Source organism: Pangasianodon hypophthalmus, chromosome 11, assembly GCF_027358585.1.
Source record: "Pangasianodon hypophthalmus isolate fPanHyp1 chromosome 11, fPanHyp1.pri, whole genome shotgun sequence".
Lineage (NCBI taxonomy): Eukaryota > Metazoa > Chordata > Actinopteri > Siluriformes > Pangasiidae > Pangasianodon > Pangasianodon hypophthalmus.
In genome coordinates, this window is record NC_069720.1 from 13,331,868 (window position 1) to 13,355,422 (window position 23,555).

The 23,555-nt window shown below is 37.4% G+C and overlaps 2 protein-coding genes across 3 annotated transcripts; both read right to left on the minus strand.

The window, feature by feature from the left end:
• Positions 1-1,601: 1,601 nt before the first annotated feature.
• On the minus strand, positions 1,602-17,442 carry pak2b (p21 protein (Cdc42/Rac)-activated kinase 2b). Of its 2 annotated transcripts, none has more exons than XM_053238282.1 (15): positions 17,099-17,442; positions 14,361-14,526; positions 12,433-12,539; positions 9,748-9,898; positions 9,421-9,452; positions 9,211-9,327; positions 8,320-8,452; positions 8,070-8,133; positions 7,940-7,988; positions 6,728-6,840; positions 6,427-6,544; positions 5,469-5,568; positions 4,321-4,517; positions 4,043-4,180; positions 1,602-2,446 (listed from the first exon to the last, which is right to left on the minus strand). In XM_053238282.1, the coding sequence occupies exons 2-15, from the start codon at positions 14,497-14,499 to the stop codon at positions 2,360-2,362; spliced, it is 1,545 nt and encodes a 514-aa protein (XP_053094257.1). In that variant the 5' UTR covers positions 14,500-14,526; positions 17,099-17,442; the 3' UTR covers positions 1,602-2,359. The 2 variants fall into 2 exon arrangements, with proteins under 2 accessions (XP_053094257.1, XP_026780508.1); XM_026924707.3 differs by having other exon boundaries at positions 14,361-14,669.
• A 1,080-nt stretch (positions 17,443-18,522) lies between these two features.
• On the minus strand, positions 18,523-23,481 carry pigx (phosphatidylinositol glycan anchor biosynthesis, class X). Its single transcript, XM_026947751.3, has 6 exons — positions 23,196-23,481; positions 22,885-22,966; positions 21,779-21,911; positions 20,679-20,877; positions 19,908-20,008; positions 18,523-18,873 (listed from the first exon to the last, which is right to left on the minus strand). The coding sequence occupies exons 1-6, from the start codon at positions 23,257-23,259 to the stop codon at positions 18,739-18,741; spliced, it is 714 nt and encodes a 237-aa protein (XP_026803552.3). The 5' UTR covers positions 23,260-23,481; the 3' UTR covers positions 18,523-18,738.
• Positions 23,482-23,555: the final 74 nt, after the last annotated feature.

Here is a 23,555-nt window from a genome sequence, read left to right on the forward strand (position 1 = left end):
TGGCAATCTGATGGACGAGTCTGGGTTTGGAGGTTGCCAGGAGAACGGTACATATCGGACTGCATTGTGCCGAGTGTGAAATTTGGTGGAGGAGGAATTATGGTGTGGGGTTGTTTTTCAGGAGTTGGGCTTGGCCCCTTAGTTCCAGTGAAAGGAACTTTGAATGCTTCAGGATACCAAAACATTTTGGACAATTCAATGCTCCCAACCTTGTGGGAACAGTTTGGAGCGGGCCCCTTCCTCTTCCAACATGACTGTGCACCAGTGCACAAAGCAAGGTCCATAAAGACATGGATGACAGAGTCTGGTGTGGAGGAACTTGACTGGCCTGCACAGAGTCCTGACCTGAACCCGATAGAACACCTTTGGGATGAATTAGAGCGGAGACTGAGAGCCAGGCCTTCTCGACCAACATCAGTGTGTGACCTCACCAATGCGCTTTTGGAAGAATGGTCAAAAATTCCTATAAACACACTCCTCAACCTTGTGGACAGTCTTCCCAGAAGAGTTGAAGCTGTAATAGCTGCAAAAGGTGGACCGACATCATATTGAACCCTATGGGTTAGGAATGGGATGGCACTTAAGTTCATATGTGAGTCAAGGCAGGTGACCGAATACTTTTGGTAATATAGTGTGTATATATATATATATATATATATATATATATATATATATATATATATATATATATATATATATATATATATATATATATATATATATATATATATATATAGGTAGGTTAATATTAATGTTCTTGTTCTAATACATTATTGTTATATTGTTATATATATATAAAATGTGTATGTATGTATGCTGATGACTTTCAGCTTTAATTTGAGGGTATTTAGAGCTAATGCTGTAGGAATTACAGCACTTTTTATGTCATACATACTTTAACACAGATGTGCCTACCTCCTGAAGGGTGTTCTTGATCTGGCCAACTGTTTAGAAGGGGTTTTCGTCTTCACCAGGGAAAGGATTCTTCAGTCATCCATCACAATTGTTTTCCATGGTCATTTGGTGTTCCTGAGCTAACCAGTGAGTTCTTTCCTTTTTAAGAACGTATCAAATAGTTTAAGTGGCCATGCCTAATGTTTCTGCTATCACTCTGATAGGTTTGTTTTGATTATAAAAAGTGCTGTCATTCCTACACTGTTTACTAGATTTGCATAGATAAACAATGAAATTAAAGCTGAAAGTCTGCACTTTGAGCTTCTACTCATTATTTAATTTCAACCCCTATATACTGTGGTAGACAGCTAAAAGAACAATAACTTTATCAACTGCAGGCCTGGATAATATAAAGCTGCCACAGCCAATCTGCACCTTTCCTATGCTGAATCACCTTTGCTAACGTCGATTATAAAACTACACACCTGAGCTGAAATTAAGTTTTGTCAACAGGGTGATTGTGATTTACAATAATAATTAGGCAATTAACCCACACTTTATCTATGGACAATTAACTGACTGTATTTGCTGAAATATGGCACTTGATTAAGTACAAGTGAGTTTCAGGCCATTCATTTCAGATATTATCATAAACCTGGGGCTGTTTGACAGCCCCTTTAAGGACCTAAAAAAGGCAGGTGCAGAGCTGATTTTGCATGAGCCTTAAAAATATCCATTCTGGCATTTGACATGATAACTTTACAGATGTAATCTTGTAATAAATGTTAGTTACTACAAAAACACTCATTTATACAAACATGTAGTCTGAAATTCTTGGTGGACCAGTTATTATAGTTCTTTAAAGTACACAACATATGCCATCTGTGTCATGAATGTTTACATGTTGTTATAGAGCTCCAGAAACTGGTCCATTCTTACATCAGTTCATGCTTGAAGAGGAAATGACACCAGGTAACAAACCAAACGCCCACTGATAATGCTGGTTTTACTCATCCCAGCTACATTTTTAAGAAAAATGAGAAAAAAGTGGGCACTTTTTTTTTTTTTTTTTTTTAGCTCATTAATCTTTCTATAAAAATGAAATTACTAACAAACAGCTCAAGGACACTTTAAATACTTCAACCCTTAAAGACATAAATCTCCTGCACATAATAGTCATAAGAGAAGAATGGACATGAAAAAACTGATGAAATGACGTGCAGCATAAAACAGTATGGAAAAAGGCTACAGGAAAACAGATGAGAACATTTTAGATGCCGCAGCCCTCCCCGGCCCACACCCAAGAAGAGTCCCACCAGTTTAAAAAGCGCTGTTGAAATGCTTGTAGAAACGTTGTTTTGGCAATACTAGCTGGCCAGGAGGCACAGCGGTAAGAGACGTGGCACAGGAGTCGGAGTCCGTTCAGCGCGCTGGGTTTCTCAGCATGGCTCGTCCAGTGAGGACGTTAGCGGTTGTTCTTCATGGCGTCCTTGGCAGCCAGAATGAGCGGCGTGAGACTGGACAGAGGCTTCGCCAACTTCAGGAAAGGATGCTAGTGGACGGGGTGGTGAAAACAGAGTCAAGTCAATTTTTAATGGTCATGCTACCATGTTTTATCATAGATTAAAACAGGTAGTGTGACTTCAGCAGATATGAGAATGGTTATTAAAAGGTGAACTGTTAGTAGAAGTGATCAGCCAAACAAAAGCTTCTTATAAAGTGAAACAACGATTTGGCATTGAACATTAAGCTATTTAATGACATCTTCATTAGAAACAGATTGAACACTACATGGCCAAAGTATGTGGGCACCTGGCCATTACACTCATATATGGTTCTTCCCCAAACTGTTGCTACAAAGTCTGAAGCACGCAATTGTATAGGATGTCTTTGTATGCATTACAGTTTCCCTTCATTGGAACTAAATGGCCCAAACCTGTTCCAGCATGACAATGCCCCTGTGCACAGTATGAGGTCCACGAAGACATAGTTTGCAAAGGTTGGAGAGGAAAAACTCAAGTGGCCTGCACAGAGCCCTGACCTCAACCCCACTGAACACCTTTGGGATGAATTAGAAGGCCGACTGCACCCCAGGTCTCCCGTTCCCAGACATTAGAACCCGACCTCACAAATGGTCTTGTGGCTAAATGGTAAAATCCCCACAGCCACACTCCAAAATCTAGTGGAAAGCCTTCCCAGAAGAGTGGAGGTTATTATAACAGCAAACGGGGACTAAATATGATAACCTAATCTAATAACCTTTCCCAAAAGCACATATAGGTGTGATGGTCAGGTGTCCACAAACTATTGGCCATATAGTGTATTTTTCATGTCTGACAGGGATTTAGATCAAGACTGTAGCAAAGACCTTAGCTCAGGAAACAACTCGGCAACACTAAAGGTATATTAATATTACAGTGTAAATGCTGCCTTCATACCCATCACACAAGCAAAATACCATTTACAACAGGCTCGTTACTGATACTTGGATATTGTTTATATTTCTGAAAATTAAATACATTCCAATCAATGTACTTATCTTGCACACTTGCTGAACATGTGAACAAGAATCATAAATGGTGTAGGACTACACTTTACAATATGGGTGTAAACCTGGTTGCATTCACTAAACATTGAAATGTCCCCATGCTGGGTTCCCCTTCATGCCTGAACAAATTTAGCCGCTTACTGTCACACTACAAACAGCGGTAACTCACCGCTCAGAAGAACAGGTGGTCAAAGTTGAATCTGATTAAATCTGATGGTGAAAACTCAAGCTTGCCTGGACATGCAATGTAGCACAGTCTTCATGTAAAGCAGCCCCAATATCTCTTAAGAGAAAACAGGCTTCTTTGGGGCAGAGCACTTTTGCCACAGATCTGTAGGCAGCTTGTACTAGTAGCATTGCCTGACATGTTGTTATGAGGTAGTTTAAACATAAAAATGCCTGGTACATTAATGCAACTTATACAGGGAAATAAATTACATATACTTTTTTTAATCTAAGCAAACAAAAGTTACTCAATTACGCAAAGCAATGTCCAGAAAACATGGTACATGCTGACATACTGCGACTCAGACGGAAATACTGCTCAGTAAAATTTGTATTTAATTCTGGAAATTCAACACCCTACTCCCTTTTCTTTACCTGTAAAAGGTCTTTACTGCTGCCCCTCTTTTCTACATCCATTTCCAGACAGCGAGCTAAGAAATCCCGAAAAATGGGTGACAGTTTCTCTGGACTCTGCAACTCTGGTGTTCCATTAGTAGCAATGAGGTAAAGTGCCTGCAAATAGGAAGAAAGGTAAGATAGGTGATGAATACAAAGCAGGTTTTGCTAAGGGTGTCCGAATGTGAGTTTTTTTAAAATCCCCCTGTAAAGCCCTGTGTGTGATTTTTGTAAAACGGTACAAGTCACCGACGCACCCTCAGTGGATTCTCATTAAGGTATGGAGGCTCTCCTTCCACCATCTCAATAGCCATGATGCCAAGAGACCAGATGTCCACTTTGGGCCCATAAGCTTTGCGGGTAACAACCTCGGGGGCCATCCAGTATGGAGTGCCGACCATTGTGCTCCTCTTGCTCTGCTCTGGTGTGATTTGGGCACAGAAACCGAAATCGGCTACAATATGCACACGAGAAAAGAAATGAGGAGGAGGAGGGGAGGAAAACAAGAGTGATTATTAATACCAGAAAAAGTGCTTACATGTTCTGAATACAAATTCAAAATTTTCAGCAAAATCTGTACAAATTTGGAGCCAGTATCTATAAATGTTAAAGGAAAATTATTATTTATAATAAATATGTGATATTCAGCTTAGATTATGATTGACTTTATAATGAAATTAAGTTTCTGGTTTAAGCTCCTTTCATCAACATGTTGTTCTATTTTCACTTCGATTAATGGTTTCCTACCTTACCTACAATGCCTTAACACTACCTGCTGATAGTAGTGCAGTGGGATTTACCCTTTGTTTCATCTCTACCTAAAGAGAGTGATGCAGTGGCACTTTAGTCGTTTAGTCTGTCCAGCTCTCTCATCTGTACACTCTGCTCAAACAGATCAGAGCCAAAGTTTCAACTTTCATACTAACACTGTCATTGATGTCATAGGCCTGGTCAACTCATAGATTATAAACTAGCCAAGCCAAGTATCTGCCTTAACTCAGTGCAACTCCGTCATATAGCTGTATTGCATTCTGGAACGTTGTGTTTTCTGTCTCCACTAATTCTATGTTGAATTTCTCATTAATACACAATTAATGCAAAATGAACGTCACTGGAAAATGGTGCGTAAGAAAAGAAGCTCTCACTCTTTCGGTTTTATCAGCTAACAGAACCTGATCGTTATCACTCGTGTGTGAAATCATTAAAATCTTTCTCCTATCAAACACCACTGTAACTGTGCTAGCAGTAACAAGGTCCACCTGAGTCATTAAAACCAGCACAGAATTTCTCATGGGAATAACAAATTAGCACTGGAATCACTAAGCACATTACAAATATTTCAATATAAACCCATTTAATGTGTTTCAGGGTAGGAGTTTTCCTATAAAAGTGGGGTTTGACATACTAAGTTTAACAGAGCCGTCCATTCCGAGCAGAACATTGTCACTCTTGATGTCTCGATGAATGACCTGGTTGGCGTGAAGGAATTCTAGTGCTTGTAAACACTGAAAATAAAATCAAGAGATAAAAATGTAATTACTTAAAGCCTGGTTACAAACAGTTCAAACTTGATTTAAAAAACAAACAAAGAAAAAAAAAACTAGTGTCTTTTACCAGGTATTCATAAATATTCATGTTAATTTAAGGCTGAGTTTTAACATAGTACAAGTGATAGCAAGTTTCTTTTCCACAACAGCCTAATTAAATCGACCAAATTGTAGTCTTTTATTTTATATTATATTCTTGTTCCTTATAATAAGCTCCTTCTAATAACTCAACCCATAATGCCCAAACATTTGTTAAAGTCCTTTTAAGAGCATTACCAGAAGCATAAAAAAAAAGAAGTGTGAAGATGCCTAATACAGTAAATAAGAATAGTCAAAATGTCTTCCTTAAAGAAATAATATCACAAAGATGCATATCATCTCAGACTAAAAATATAAGACTGGTTTTGAGGTTGCTGAAAAACAGGAGGTAATGTAGGCAGAAAGTTTCTTAGAGTTGGAGGGCAAAAGAAAAAGCATGAACACTGCAGATCTGGATGGAAATAAAATCTCAGAGTACTAGTAAGGAATTTAATTAGCCCTATTCCCAATGCAGAACAAATAACATCTGAATCAGTCAGAACTGGTATCTGTGAATATTGATTCAGAAGTGTAATGATTTTAAAAACAGGTTGGTTTAACATTACCAAGTGTGCTGTTAGTACTCCCAACACTACCTTTGACATAACATTCACTTAAGCAGTTAATCATCAAGCATTTCTTGAGACCACACAGGTGATTAAACCATAGGAAACCCAGCAAACAGTGCATGACTGGAGCTGTGCATCTCTGGATTAACAGACTGGACATTTTTCACACCTCTCTGCAAACAGCAGCGATCTGAGCTTCATCCATACACGTCTCTGTCACTACGTCAGTCAGTGAGCCACCAGCCAGGTACTCCATCACCACAAAGAGCTCTTCCCCTACTAGAAAACTTCAGAACACACACAGTTCACATGGTCACATCACAGAGTAACAGTATTTGTTATGAAATCATTACTATGCTGTTATATTACAGAGCTAATGTTATATAAACAACTGTATATACAACAAACAAGAAAGAAATAAAATTCACCAAAGAAATCTACAACATGCAGCCAATGAATGAAAAAGGCACCTGTCTAAGAAGTTGACAATGTTAGGGTTCTTCAGTTCCTTCATAACAAGAATTTCATTGATAATTAGCTCCTTCTTGGGTTGCTTTTGCAGGTTGATCTGCTTGATGGCCACCTAAGAAAAGCAAGTAAAAAAAAAAAAAAAAAAACAATAAATATAAACAATATTACATTATACTTTTATATACTTTTTTTTAATAACAATTATACATTATACTTAAAGCTGATGCGGTACCATTAGTCACATCTTCACAGCAATTTATTACCTCGGGTTCAGTGACGGAATATTTACGTGTCCGTTTCCACTCTTAAATAAATTGTTAGCATAAAACTTAATTTACACAATTTACACTCTACTATAAATCTATTAGCAAAGACCAGTTTGGTATCTGAAGTTTTCTTCTTTAGTTTTACACTGAATCTACATGGAAAACATGGCCCAAAATTCTACACTGCCTGATCTTTAGCTTGGGGTACTGTCTGTGTAGAGTTTCTGTGCATATTCTCCCCATGTTTGGCTTTCTCTGGGTTCTCCGGTCTCCTTGCACCTCCCAGAATCATGTAGGTAGGCAGACTTGCTACGATAAGTTGCTCCTAGGTGTGAATGAGTGTGTGAATGTGGTTGTGTGATGCCCAGTGATCATCTGGCATTCCATCTGGAGTGAATTATCCCACTTTAAGCCCAGTGATCCTGGAATAGACTACGGCTCTACCATGACCCTGATCAGGATAAAGCAGTTATTAAAGATAAATGAATGAATTTTTCTAGGTTGGTTTTGTTAATGTAGCAGCAATTATCATATCATCTGCTTAACTTCTAACTTTCCATCTGGGAGGCAGGGCCTAGGGGTGCCATGATACCAAAATGGACCAGCATTTCATGTTAATTAATTACATTAAGTCGCACTGTGTACTAACCCACATAAGCTAGTCTGTGTGATATGAGTGAAGATCTGTATGTAATTTGAGCTGTCATGTGAGCATATACATATTTCCTGAATAAAGTTTGGGTGAGATACACTCCCATTATATTTCTGTAGAGCAAAACATGCACCAAACATACCTTGGCTGACTGACTACATTTGGGATAAGTGGGCAATCTGAAGTCTTTGTCTCACCATTTCTTTAATTAAAGCATGTAACACCTAAATTTAAATATATTTTATGAATATCTAAAATAACATTCTCCAATGCCAACTATTTTTTTTTTTTACCTCTTGCCCAGTAGCAACATCGATGGCCGTGAACACTGTTCCTGAAGCTCTGTGAAAGAGGAAACGTGTTCATGCACACTTTAGCCACCATGTGATCTTATTAGCACTGAGGTCTAAAAACAAAGCTCACCCTTGTCCAATCTTCTCGTATCGTGTGTACTTCTTTTTAGGATCTCCAATACTGACTATGGTTCCTGCGCACAACAAAACATAGACAAACGATGAGTCTTGTGACAAACTTTATAAAAAAAATAATAATAAATAAATAAATAAATAAATTGAGATAAATAGCCAAGAATCAAGGGCTGTGTGGCAATTCAGAAAAGAACTCTCTCTTTTTTAAGAGTGTGTGAGGTGCACATATTTGTGCGCCGTCATACTCAATTTGTCCATGATCTCCTCATCAGACATCTTGCCCTTTTTGGGTCTTTGTTTGTCTGCAGCTTTGGATGCAACATCCCCATCTGGAGAGACTGGTGCAGGGATGGGATCAATAACTGACCGAGTGTTCACCTGAAAGAGACAGATAGCACTGGGGGTATTAGCAGACATCTAGAGATCACCAGACCTAACTACTTGTTGGTAACTCAAAATGTTATGAAACCTGACAGTATATGATGTCACATTTTAACCAACCACAATAGAAAAATGGCAGTATCCACCACTGCTGAAGTAGTTACGAGTATAATCTGTATGTCTCTATATACTCTCTATATAACTCTGTATGCGTATCAATCATTTCTTTTCATTTTCCCTCACTGACTGTATAATAAATAAGTGTATAATTCAGTTTATATTTGTAACTGAAAGACTTTAAACTGTTCATTTTCAGAAACAACTACTTCAGATTCTGAGAAGACTTCATATAGAATGGTAACTACCGTAATTCTGATGTGGCACAAACATACTATAAGAAAGTCAAAATAAAAATATAACAAAAATAAGAATTGTAGGCATATGAAACGCACATGGCTATTAGACGTACAAATAGTACATGGTGGTATCGATTTCATGACCTGAACCCTGTGTAACAACTGCTCAGTGTTTATAAGCACAAACTAATCTTGGCATTAATATGATCAACATGTATTAATCTCATAAGGGTTTCTATGTAAATATAGTACAACAAAAGCACAGCTACTTGTGGATTTAATTTATGCTATGATTTAATTTTATTAAATTAAATAAAATCATTAAAATTATTTCAATTTATCACCTAAATCCATCTAATCAAGACGTACCCAATTTCACAGTTTCTCGGCTTTTCTTACCCCCTTCGTGTGTTCTGGCCGCGGCGCTACAACAGGGGGAGGTGTCTCCTCGTCATCTTCATCATCATCAACATTCTTGATGTTTGGTGATGGCTGTTCTGTGCTCTTTTTAACAGGCTGTGAGTTTAAAGTCAAAATGTGGAATCAGTATGTAACCATTTGAAGGCAAAAAAATATTCAAGGTTCTGGAGTCAACATTTCAAAACTTACCGAATGATCAGCCGAAGGAAATCCATCCTTCTCTAAACAAACATACAATGGGTAGAGAAAACACGCAGAACAAGACATTACATGTCAAAAAAATAACATGAAGAGATTTATAAGTGTTTTAACTTATTTTCTTTCACTTAATAGTGTGCCATGAACCCTAGGGTCTTCCTGTTTTAGATTTTGTGTGTCTCATGATTTAAAGCCATGGTTCTTAAAATAAAGTCCTGGTTATGCCAAGATAATATTGTACGCATCTAAGTAAAATAAATGGCCAATTTTGCATAGTCCGATTATGTTCATAATCCACAAAAGAGGTGTAGATCTCACCTGAAGAGAAGCTGAGGTACTTCTGCCTGCCTGTGTTTCCTGTGGAGTCATAGAACTTGAGGACATCTAGCACAGCTTGAGGGTTTTTCTTCTGTTCGGACTTGGTGATGTTGGAGGTCTGCAGTAATCGTGCCCACTGTTCTGGCATTCCCTACAGGACATTAAACCATGATTCAGACTATTTTGAGGAAAAGATCAGCCCTGTGCTCCACTACCTCATATGTATGACAGAGGACTGTCATACATAAAAATTGGTTTAGCTCTTATACATTTTGATAAAAAAAAAATTCTATCACTGCTCAAAGATGGCTGAAAGCTGAAACTGCCCCTCCTGAGACGATCCAATGCACATCTCGATATATGATCAACGATCAAATTATCTGAGGATTTCAACTCTTGATTGCTTTCATGTTTAACTCCACTTTTTTCCAGATGTACCAAGCAACAGTAAGAAAACAGAGAGGAAAATGTCCATTGTGAACAATACTTAGTAATAACCAGCTTTTATCTAATAACCATTTTTTATCTGAACAAAGAGACCACAGTCCCGCACACCTGCTTTCTACTGGCTCACAAGACCATAACTTGTGAATTGACAGGTCACCCAGATAATATTTGGGGGAAGTGAAATTAACCATCTTTCAAGTACAATGTCTTTCCCCTTCAGTGAATTTGGGTTTCAGTCGAATTTTATTTGTGTTTGGTCTGTCTGCTGCTGAGTGTACCTCCAGTATCAGTGTAGCAAGCACTCAAAAATCACACTTGCTTTGCCTGGAGATTGCAAGTTTGAATCCCATCGATGCCACAGCCATCCATGGCCAGGAGTCCAAGTGAGCAAAACTGCCCATGCTCTCTGCATGGGAGGAGCATACTCTCTCTCACTTGTCAATCACAGCAACACTTGCCAATCATGGGTGTCTGTCAGCTCATGTATGCAGAAGAAGGTGGATATCTCCTGCCTCTGAGTGCGTTAAACTGCCCTGTGACACAGCATGAGCAGCATTTCGGGGGAAGTGCTGAAAATTTATTTTTGTTGCAAAAACTATACTCAGTTAATGGACAATTAGACACTCTTGCCTTGTTGTTCAGAATCTAAATCTTATTTATTTCAATGGACAGAGTGCACAGAGCATTAAAAACTGTATTTAGTCTCACCATACCCATAACGAAAGATAAGCTTGCAAGTTCTGTCAAATTGTAGCCAAATAGAGAACACAAGTTCGGCATGTGAGCAGTTATTAAATTGTCTTGCTTGTGTCTGTAACAAACAAGGTCAGCCTCAGTGAAAAAAGCATGATGAACTTGTTCTGCTTCAAAATTTCCAAGATTAAATTTACGAAAGTTCACCGTATGAGGGTGAACTATGAAGAAACCACACGTAATTTTAACTGCATGATAGTTTTAGGCTTAACTGCATGATAGTTTTAGTAGTTTTAGGCTGCATGATAAATCTAGTTATAGAGGTGCTGAAGCACTTACATCATCACTTCAAATCCCACCAATGATTTTCAGTGAGATTTAAATCTGGGAACTGAGAAGGCCTGTCAAAGACATTCCAGGATCGTTCTTGGAAACCAGGCTTTGGTAGACTTGAATATATGCCTGAGATCTGGAACGTACAATGATTACCGAGCTTCACCTTATGCACTTAGGGCATTACATTCTTCTTCAGAATAGACTGCTATCTCAACAACTACATGAATTACCAGTTCTGGAAATAGCAAAACACCCCCACAGAATTACTGACACAGACCCCTCCTTGCTTGATTGTTTTTTTTTTGTTTGTTTTTTTTTTGGAAAGGGGGTGGGGGGTGGTCTCTTTCTCACATTCCAGTTTCCATAATTCCACAATTCCAGTTTCGCATAATTGTTGCATATTCAATAAATTTTCCATCTGCCCTTTTTGGTTAAGAGCGGAATGCAGCAAGGTGTCAAACATGAAGGCCATGACTATGCTTCTATTCCAGCTTTCGAAAGTGGCTCAACAGAAAAGAGTTCACCTTATCATCAGGAGATTGCAAGATCAGTGCAAATTATGGGCATCTGTGAGCTCAGATAACGCTTTCCTCCTAGTGTGTTACACAACATGAGCAGCAGTCATCAAAAAGATGTGGTTGGCTGGCTTCATGTGTCTTGGAGGCAGCACATGTTAGCCTTCACCCTCCCCAATTGTTGGTTGTCATGTGATAAGGAAGAGTTGGCTGGTGGGTGGGAATCAGCAGATGACTAAATTAAGGAGAAAAAAGGTCATCCCACAAATCTTTGGCAGTTTTTGCCGAGCAGTTCTTATTATACAGCAGGGTTGCTGCTACTCCATTACATTTAAGCCTTTGCCGTACTCGCTAGCCAGCTTGAAATTAATATGAATAAAAGCATGGCTTGATTTGTTAAATTAATGTTATGTGTCACTGTAGATTTCCAAAGGGCTTAAAGTGTCTTTCCACAAAATTTAAATCACACTACAGACCTGCGAGGACACTGATACTGAATGGACATTAAATGTTTATGATATGGATCAATTAAAAATTACATGCTACCCAAGAAGACATGGCATGCAAATGACATGTCTGTACATATTCACAGTCTTCAGGGGGTTAAATACTTTTGAGTACAACACATATGGTGTAGGTGGACAAAGATGGAAACTTGGTGTACAACAAATAAAACAAAAGCTTTTCCTCTTACCGTGAACTCCCCAGTCACAGCATCAAAGCCCACATGGATGGTGTGCTCGAAACCTGAAGGAGAAGAGATTTCCGGCCGCTCCCTGTCCCTGTCTTTCCGTCTTCCACCTAAGAAGCAGATATAATATCAAAAAAACTGGGATCAACTCAAATAAATAAAAAAAATAAATAAATAAATAAATTAAAAAAACACCTCTTATTTTCTGCCTCACTAACACAACAGGGTTCACAAAGGAACTTTAGCTGATGACTCAAAACTTGAGATGTCTCAAAAAGATCTTAAATTATTCAGCTGGCACTTGAGTATTTGTTGATATTGGTATACCTTCCTCTATTTAGTGTTTGGAAGCTCCGTCTTTACCTTCTTACTCCCTGTACGAGTACACCACACAGGCAATGAAGTCACAGTTTCTCCACCTTGTGTTGTAATGTTAAATGCTTATGTGGTTAAATTGTGAGCTATTTTCAATTCAGCCAAATGCAGATAACTTCCAGGAGGATGATCATCTGACCCATATCATTACTGATCAAAGGTATCAGAGTCTGTTAATGTGTATCCCTCAATCTAATACAAATATATTATATAAAATATTTTACATCAATTCTATTAAAACTATCAGATCTATTGTTGCTTTAAAAAAAAAAAAAAAAAAAAAAAAAAAAAAAAAAAAGTAATTGACGAGCAGAACAGAAAAATACAAAAAAAATTTTGGGAGACTGAATACGGAAGACCACAATTTTTAAAAAATTTTTACAATCATTGTTGGACAGCTACTGAATTGGTATGACTTACATTGTAGCCTGTTTTTTAAATTGATATAGTTTAAAAAAAAGAAAAGAAAAGAAAACAGCTTATTGCACCACACACCAAATATTGCACCTTGACCACCTTATATTTCAGATTTATAATACAAATCTACTGCAACATTTGAACATTTTTATTATGTTAGTAACATACGTATAAGTAACAAGTGACTAAAAACCACAGGAATATTCCTTGCACTGACTTACCAGACTAGTGTGAAGTGTTGTGTTGTAATAAGAAAAAAAATTGTGATACAGCCCACTGCGAAACATGGTTTATACTTGATGCATGATTTTGTGGGCGCCTGCAGAAGCAGCGGCAATGCGAGCAGCATTATTCACACACTAGCCTCATATCTTACGTACATCTGGAGGAATAAAAAGCTACATCCACTATAGTTGGCATGTCAGAACAAAAACATTTTCTGTCCCAGGTTTCCAAGTCAAACAGTAAAATGTTTAGAGATTTTATGCACAGAGAAATTAAACATACTGATGAGCTCTGTCTCTCGTAGGAAAACCAGTTAATTAGTGGTCTAGAATAATACAAAAGTATGCGATTTGAGACCCAGGGCTGGTTGGTTTAGTGACAGTAGATGGACGGGACTGAATTCCTACCCTAAAGCAGGGTAAAAAAAAGGGTAAAAAAAATAAAAAATAAAAATGTTTTAAATTCAAATAACATACATTATTAATTTAAATGTGGCTTGTTCAAATTTGACATTTCTAAATATTAGCACATAAAATTCATCTTCAATATTTCTAATATTAATTGGTAAAAGAAATGAATAAATTTTTAAATCAAGTGACCCCACATGAGGTTTGGGAACCCCTGCTTAGTATTTGTTGAGACTTGTATGTATGACTTTCTGTTCAACAGAGAAAAAACAGTAGCAATAATAATTCATATGCATATGGTTGATGTCAGTTCATTTGCACCATATCCAGTATACATTATTAATACATCAAGCATACACTAACAAACATACATACGTACTGTTTTCAAAAGCAAGTATTCACACCTATATTTCTCTCTCTCTCACACACACACACACACACACACACACAAACACACACACAAACACACACACAAACACAAACACAAACACAAACACAAACACACACCTTTCTCTGCCCCTGAAAAGATGGAGATGATTTTGCTGCGAGGTTTCCTCTCTTCAGGCACGGACGGTAAGGGCTTGGAGCTGTGATTGGCCAGCAGCGTGTAGTCTTTCCCATCACCACTGAAGATCGTGCTACTCATCCTCACAGGTGGGGCAGGTGGCTTGTCCTCATGGTCCATGTTATCACACATGGTTCAAGAGGAAAAGTAAAACAGCAAGGAAAAGAAAAAAAGAGGGGAGGGATGGACCGAATCAGATTTTGGAAGGGGGAGAGAAATGCAGGAGCAGATAAGAACCAGAGGAATTAGAACTAGAGAAGAGAGTGAGTGAAAGGAGATACACACACAGAGGGGTAGAGAGGTGAGACATGCTTGTGCTATGCTTGTGTAACTTGAAAGCAGAATAAGCAAGAAGAGGTGAGAGGACTTACTTCCTCTAAGCTGCCTCTAAACCCTTCAATATATAATCATCTACCAAACATTTCTAACCAACGTGCAAAAGAATGTGCATTGTTTTCTAATCTATATGCAGCATTACGAATAAAATGTGGTAGCCGAAACGTAATGCACACTATTTTCCAAAATACAGTAAATTAGCAAAGAGATACATGAGGTCCCATGACTAATACTCAGCTTTTATCTGAATCTTTATTTTTTTTATTTATTTATTTTTTTTAGAGAAAGCACTGATCTGATACCCAGCATCCGCATCGGGCAGGTAAAAAGCAAAATAAAATGGTGGATAACTGGATTTGGAAAATACATTTTTTCCAATCTAATATTTTTGGATCTGGAAATGTTTACTAAAAAGAGACTTGACTGTTTTTTTTTTCTTTTGTTAAGATTGATTTCATTATATTTATACTTTATTATATTTAAATGAATTAAATGTAAATGATTTTTGTGTGAAAGAGATTTTTGTGCAAAAAAAAAAAAAAAAAACTTAGTAGTTTTCAAAAAAAAAAAACAACAACGTTGGATGCGTATCAGTATCGGCTGATACTCAAGGTTTCAGTATCACTATGGGGGAAAAAAAAGTGGTATCCTGCCATCTCTAGTAATTTTATATGACCAAAGATTTTTAGCTGGTCTACCCTGGTGGTCATGGAGGGATCAGATGTTACGTGTTCATATGCATTGCTGAACAACTCCAAAAAAAGGATCACAATGTGTCTTTAAGACTCATCAGAACCCATTTACATCTGCGCTATTAATATCAAGTAGTGTATCCCAGTAGTGTATCATTTTATACCGATTTCCAAACTATTACTGATAAATTTCTGGCATGTGTGCCTTCCTTGATGGCCCTATCAAGAGAATGTCTGAACTCATCCGGACGTCTTTAAAGGGATTTTGCAGCCTCCCATATATGGGTGATTCTGGGTGGGTCTGTATTTAAATAATCAGTGGCATGCATGCTGGAGATACAAACAACTGGTATTTATTCAAGAATCTTTGAAGAACATGCCATACTTTTTATCCATTTATAGTTACATTTAAGGTTGTGGAATGTCTGCAAAGCAAGGTCCTGTTAAGTTAAAGGAGCTATGAACAGATATTCTTTCACCAGGCTCTCTTTCCTCACTCATGGACTTAAGAAGACAAAAAAAAAAAAAAAAAAAAAATTATGCAGCTTGGTATGTTACAGAAAAAATGCAAACTCCTCTGTACTGAAGATTTTTCCCATGGAGGGAAATTTACTCACTGTTACAAAGCACTGACACTGGAAACTCTTTCCATAACTGTTAAATAAATATGCTTTTTCTTAAATGTTAAATAGCATGTTTATTATTAGTCTTAGATTACGGTACAAGTCTGTGAGAATGAGCTGTTACTATAGAAACAATAATGTATTAGAACAATCGCATTAACACAACCTGTTTCTCAGACATTTAATAAAAAAAAAAAAACAAGAGGCTGGTGAAAGAACAACTATTTATAGCTGTTATAACATAAGTGATAACAAGAACTAACTTGTCTTGCGGAAGTTCTACAACACTACATGCAACTGTAAATGGTTAAAAAGTCTGATGTGTCGTTCATTAATAAATGTCAAATTGTTAGTGTTGGCAAATTGCTGTGGTATAAGACTTGACTTTAGGACATGCCGTTATAGGAAAATATTCAACTACTTGGTGGGCCACATCACAACACCACAATGTTTATTTCTTTACTTTTTTCTATTCTGATCAAACTCTAATCTCATCAAGTGTCTTCATTAAAACTTTATTGTTGTAACACGTTTTTATACATAAATATGCAAATGATTACGATTCACTGAAAATGCTGATTAGCATATGACGTCATGTGGCGAGCTCTAGTGACTTTTTGAGCACGCGCTATCTACTTTCCCCTGAAGAGTTGGCAACACTGCTGATGAACACCGTGTAAACTCAGCCAACATGAACGCTACATTGTGATCAATGGCCATTAGCGTTGTGGTAACTACTAGAACTACTGATACTCGTCTACCAGAGACACTGAAGGCAACGATTTTTTCGTAAACTAGGCCAACTAGCAAGCCAGAGACGGCAACTTTAGATCGGCGGGGGATAAAATACTGCATTAGTAATAAGCTTGCTAACTAGCTAGCTAGCCTGTTAGCCTAACTCGAAAGCTGACTCGAATGCTAAAATGAAACATGCTGGAAAAAAATGCAAATATCAGTGAGCTAATCTGAATAATCCTGATTTTAAATGTTAAGTAAATGAACCGTTAGTTAGCCAAGTTAGCAGCTCACCTGTGCAGCCCCACTCTGCAAACTTCCACGAAACTTGGCTAGTAGGCAATCCAGACCTGAAGCAGCTCCTCACTTCTTCTCCACCAAAACCAGATTCTGCACTCGTTTAGGAGCAAAATCTACAAATACAAAAAACTGACGGTCAAGGAAAATTCCCGACGTCAACTTTATACTCGGAACATCGAGCTAACTAGCGACTTTTCACTCTTTGTGGTATTTCGGCGCAAGGCGAGCGACGGGGAGGCGGTTTAACACAGACTTTTCTCCCCGAGTCTCGGCTCCTACCTGCCCCAACCCTTCCATACAGACAGCCTTGTGTTCAGTTCTCCCCACCCGTATTAACACAAAGCGCTGCTTCTCTGTTTGGATTGGCGAAGATATAAGGAGTACAGGTTATTAGCCAATGCTAGAGCAGGTAGTTTTAGCGTACCAACCAATCATAGTTCAGAAGGCGGGATTTGTCCAAGTACGAGTGGGAAAATAATACTAAAGCCTCACAACTGCTTCCGGTATTGAGGAATTCTGGGCAAATAACAGACAAATTTAAAGACCTTCAAAAATATGAACTCGAGACAGGTTATGGATTAAAAATTCGAAAGAAATAAAACAATACATATAATGATACAACAAAAATAAATAACAAATAAATAAACCATGCTATAAATGTATTAAATTAAAACCAAACGTAAAGGTAAAAATTGTGCTAAACATTATTCAGTATTATTCATCGCTTAGCTTCAACTTCTTTCTATTACAAAAAAAAACTAAGTACTCATAGTTTGACTAAAAAAGTCATGCTCCAAATATTTTGATACTACTACTACTACTACTACCACTAATAATAATAATAATATCGTATTAATTAAATGCCTTTTAAAATCACAATCTACAATCATTAATAAATTGTCTATAAGTTAGTGAAAATATATCATAAAATATCAAAAATATATTTAATAAGATTATAAGAAATATATATATATATATATATATATATATATATATATATATATATATATATATATATATATATATATATATTTTTCTTTCTTAAAATCTTATTAAATATATTTTGATATTTTATGATTTCAGGATTATATTATATATAACGAATTTTTATTTTTATATTTCTTTCTTATTATATATATATATATAAAATAAGAAAGAAATATAAAAATAAATATATAAAATATTCAGTCTTTGTATATATTCAGTCAAATTCTGAATGATCACATTTAGGTGATGTGAGGTTTGCCATTATCTGGGCTTCTTTCTTTATTTAATATATTCCAATATATTTGACACCAAAAAAAAAAAAAAAAAACTAATGGATGTTTCCATATATAGAACAATAAAAGCTTTTTTTGATATTTGGACAAACATTAAGTTTTCATCCATTATGCATTCAGGTATGACATACAAAAGCGTTAGGTAATGGAACATTTTAATTGAAAAAATACAACATATACAGATGAGACAGAATGACCGCAGTATACAGAATACTTACTATACATAAATAAAATTCTGTTCAGTCCAGGAGGGTAAAATGTCTTTCCCACAGACATTTATGATTAACACAGGCTTGTAACTGTACAGTTGCTCATGAGAATATGACACTTTTTTGGACTGTTATAGTTTCAGTTTCAGAAGACGCCATGTTTCCAGACAGCCCTGAAGAGAAAAGCACTACACAGCAGAGACACCAGTGTTGTTACAGCACACACAGGGAGGTTCAGAGAGGAATCGCCCACTGGAAGCTCGAGACTCAGACTTGGCACCTATGAGGGAGTAATTAGACAAGAAGTAATTATGCTGTATTCACCTAACGGCTGTAACTTGTATTTTCTGACCATTGACTAGGAAAACCCAAACAAAAAAAAATGCTCCCACAACTCGGAATAACCTTTATTCTTAAAGGTACAGTTAATGATTTCAGATGGGGCTGGCTTAAGCTAGTATTTTCTCTAAAGCTACACTGACAAAATATATATGCATGCTGACTAGGCTACATTTGAATGAGTTAGGGTTAGAATGACCGTGGAAGAGGCAGAGCATTCTGAATTTACAGGCAACATGACTGACATCCAACTTGAGGCACCTCCTTGTCCTGATTGGTTGGATGTTGGTGGTCCACACTGATAGTTTGTTTTTTCTTCCATTTAGGGCACTTTCACACCGATTTGCTGAGTCCGAATCAGAGTGAAATTGATCATTTTGGTTTGTTGGCTGTTTGGTTTGGTTTATTTTAACACTGCACAAAACAAAAAGCAAAAAAAAATTGGCTGAGGGGAGTGTATGGTTTAAAACTCATTTCATTCATTGGTCAGAAATACAGCCATGGAAAGAGAAAGCATCCTTTGCAAAGTGCATGAAGAAATCACAAAAATGAGCAGGGCACAGAAAAAACAGCCGGCACTCGATACAATTGACTAGATAATTATATAAATAACTAGTTAAAAAAAATTTTAATCTGTTCAAATGTATTTTCACGAACCCAGGCTGAGTCAATTCAGAGTCAAATCACTTTCTCGCTTGCAGTCGAAGTGTGCTAGAGTTTCTAGTGGACTGAGACCACCTCGCTCAGATACTCTCAAACTGCTTGTTTTGGTGTTTTTCTGCATGCTTCTCGGCACCTGTCAGTTCCACTGAAGGAGGCGTGTGCACAGTGTGTCATAATATATTTTGTTTTAAAACAGATCCAAATCATAACATACTGAATCAATAGATCTTATATACATCAGGTCCTTCATGCTCATCGTATCGCCATGGAAGGAGAAACACACCCCTAAAGACCTCAAGACCTCTTTATTACCTGTAATCCATGGATCTCCAGCCATAAGCACCAACTCTGGTTCTGACTTGTGCAAGGAGCATCGACCACCCTGTGTGGTAATCCAGGGTCTACAGTGTCACCTAGCACAGGAAGGACAGATATATTATTCAGAATGCAGAGACTATGGCTAAATGTCCACTGCATGCGGTGCCAATATCTCCCTCCACTCCCTTCTTCAGAGCCTCACTGCTTCAGGGACGTCCGTCTATAACGCAGGATCATGGATTTCAGATAAATTATCTTCTTGTTCAAATAGGCTACTCTCGTAAACGTAGTTCTAAAAAGGCACTGAGTTAAATATCTTGTGAAGTTAAAATATTCCTTATAAATTTTTTGTCTATCTATAGCAGCATCCAATGACATGCATTCCCACTCAGCTGCACTAAAAAAGAAAGTACTCATCTATGAATATAGAGATGAAATGTTTAAAATTACATAGAAGAAAGAAGAGGGTTGTAACCATCATGAATTTTTTTTAATGTCATCCAGATGGAACTATACAGTATGCAGTACAATGCGGAAGGAAGCAATTGTGTACGGATAATGGAAAGATGTCTTCTGTCCAATTGGTCATGTTACATGAGTACCGCTTGTAATTTGCATAAAGGTCAAAACCAGCTCCCACAACCCCTCTCGCATTTTTTTCACTACAACCATTGGAAATGAATGGGAGTGAAATTATGGTTAATACATTTGCCTGCAGTGGACACGTACCATAAGAATTTCTATCAGCATTTTGTTTTCACCCACAGTGTTCTGAGCGAAGCAGCAGTCTTGGTGGTTCGATGATTACTCGTTCCCATCCTCCTGAACTGGATGCCTTGTGGTACCGGCCATGGACAGGAACTGCTGCCTGCAGAGGCTCAGGAGGACTGAGAAAGACCAGTGCAGAGAAAGCAGAAGAAATATGGGCCGGGCTCTCGAGATCCAAAACTGAATCAAGAAGCACCTGTCAAAAACAGACATATCTTTTAATTATGCACACTGATTTCCTTTTATTTGCTAATCGTACTGTTGGAGAGAATTAAAAATTGGTGTAAAGCCCTAAATAGAACATCCTTTTTAATGTTTTTAGTCTTGTGGACACAATATGCAGTACTGAATAAGTGCTGACTATCACGTTTCTACAAATGTGTCAGAATCCTCATTTGAGGTAAAGTAGGCAGGGCTAATATTGGTTAAAGCTTACACAAGCTTCATCTCCACCAATCACATTGCTTTTAATAAACCTATACCTAGCAAGTGTAGCCAAGTGTCCTACTCTATAAATGTGCAGGTCGATACATTACATTCTGCTTGAGAGGCAAAGAATGCTGGAAGTCTTGAACAGAAAGATGTCAATCAAACATGCTCATTAGAATGCTAGGACCACGCCCACATTCAGCTGGTGTTTGAGCAGAAATTAATTAATGTCTATCTACTGTTTTTATATTTTATTTAAACTTTGTATAATACTAAGGTTTGGTATTATAAAAATATTTTTAATATTTTACACCATACTCCCTGGGACTTTAACATCCATATCATCACATTTATATCATTCACGCATTCAGTATGAGTGTGTTCCCAATAATCAGAACAAGTTCATTGGCAAATTATTACATAACATACAATAATGCTATGCTTTAGAGCAAAACTTCCCAATAGTGTCCCTTGTTTTGTTGTGTTCCAGTTTTTAACACATATGAGCCAGGTCATCACTGCACCACAGACTTTATCAACTGGCTCATGTGTGTTTGAAGCTGTAACAGAATAAAAACAGCAACTGACAGGAAGTTCATAAACATTGGATTGATCGTCTCTGCACTCTGACAGATAAAAAAAAAAATAAGATTATAAACCACCATCACCTGTAATCCCATTTCCTCCCTCAGATCTGCAAGCTGATACTGATCCATGTAAACGCCATTAGGCAATCTGTGAAGAAGCAAAGCCTTGACAGGATGTGATGTAGGCTCATGTCGAACCTCATAAACAAGGTCCCTGAAAAATGCAGAGTAATACTTCAGTAATCCAATAAATTCCATAGGGATCAATTAAATATGCAAGTCTGTCTGTCTATCTACCTAACAATCTCATAATTTTAGTACTGATCTCATGATAATTATAGTACAATACATTTTTCCGAGATATCACGCGTATCGTCAGTACTGTTATAACCCCGACCACCAACCCTACTGACACTCACTGTAACAACTAGCTGATTGGATGCTTAAGTGCTTTTCATTTTCCCACATTTCTGTGTTAAATAATTTGTGTTAATGATGTATTGTGTATTGTAAAAAATGTCTTCACAGACATACAGTGCAATCACTTTTATGACACAGTAAACATTGTGGGTGGGAGGTTGATGCAGCAGGTAGCACTGCCATCTCCCACCTCCATGGTCCCCTATTAGAGCACGTGTTACTATCTGTGTGGAGTTTCACATGTCCGTGTGGGTTTCCTCCGGGTTCTCCGGTTTTCTCCCACCTCCCAAAAACATGCTGGTAGGTGAACTGGCGACTCTAAACTGCCTGTAGGTGTGGATGAGTGCTTGTGGTGCACTGTGATGGACATTCAGGATGTATTCCCACTGTGTTCCCGGGATAGGCTATGGATCCACCGCAACCCTGACCAGGACAAGGGTTTACTGAAGACTGATTAACGGATAGATGAATGAATGAATGAATGAAAATATATGTTGTGTATACTAATGTCTGTTTCTTACTTACATGTTTCAATGTTAGATCATTTTAAAACTTAAAGTTGAAGAAAAAACAGTGAAATTGATGTTTAAACTCTATCTATAATATACATTGAACATAAAACAGAGATCATCACATTATGATCCAGATTAAAACATCCTTATTTCTCAGTGGTAGAACTTCACTAGAATAGTAACAGAGCACAGCTGTAATTTTCCAACAACTTTATAATTCAGCAGACTTCACATTTCACTTGTCGAGTTGTTTACCTGTGGAAGCCTTGTTTAGTAAGCTTCACCGACAGGACCACTGATTCAAGCCAAGAGGATGCAAAACCACAATCGACACCATCTGAAACAAACAGGAAAACTGTAACTGAATTACATGATCAACAAAGACGCCTTTAACTCGGGAAGCAAAATAAGCTAGCTGTAATAATTAGCTAGCTGTAACACTACAGTGGACAACAAAGCTGGGTTTTGTTGTTTGTTTTGTTTTTTGTTTTATTTTTAGATATTTGTCTTATACTTGTCTAAAATTTCCTTTCTATCATAACTTACACCTGCAACAAGGTCGTTACCTTTCTGTGAAGCTCCACAAAAAATAAAACACAACACAGTGACTATAAAGTATAAGCTTAGCATGGTCGACTCATGTCACTGACACTGGGTGAATCTCTAATTCCTACACTCTCCCTATACAGGCGCACTAAACAGGCTCCAACCGTATGTAGTGCGTGTTTAAGGAAGACAAATTTGCTATGCACAAGGTCCACGACTAATTGCGACTAGTCCACGATCATTTATATTCTTATATTCTTCCTAATCGTGTTGTGTTAAACACGTCGTCCAAGCTTTTACACTCTAACTAGTGCACTACATATCAAATAAGGAGTGATTTGAGATTTGGCCGTCATCGGCGGTTATTTCCGTATTCTGTT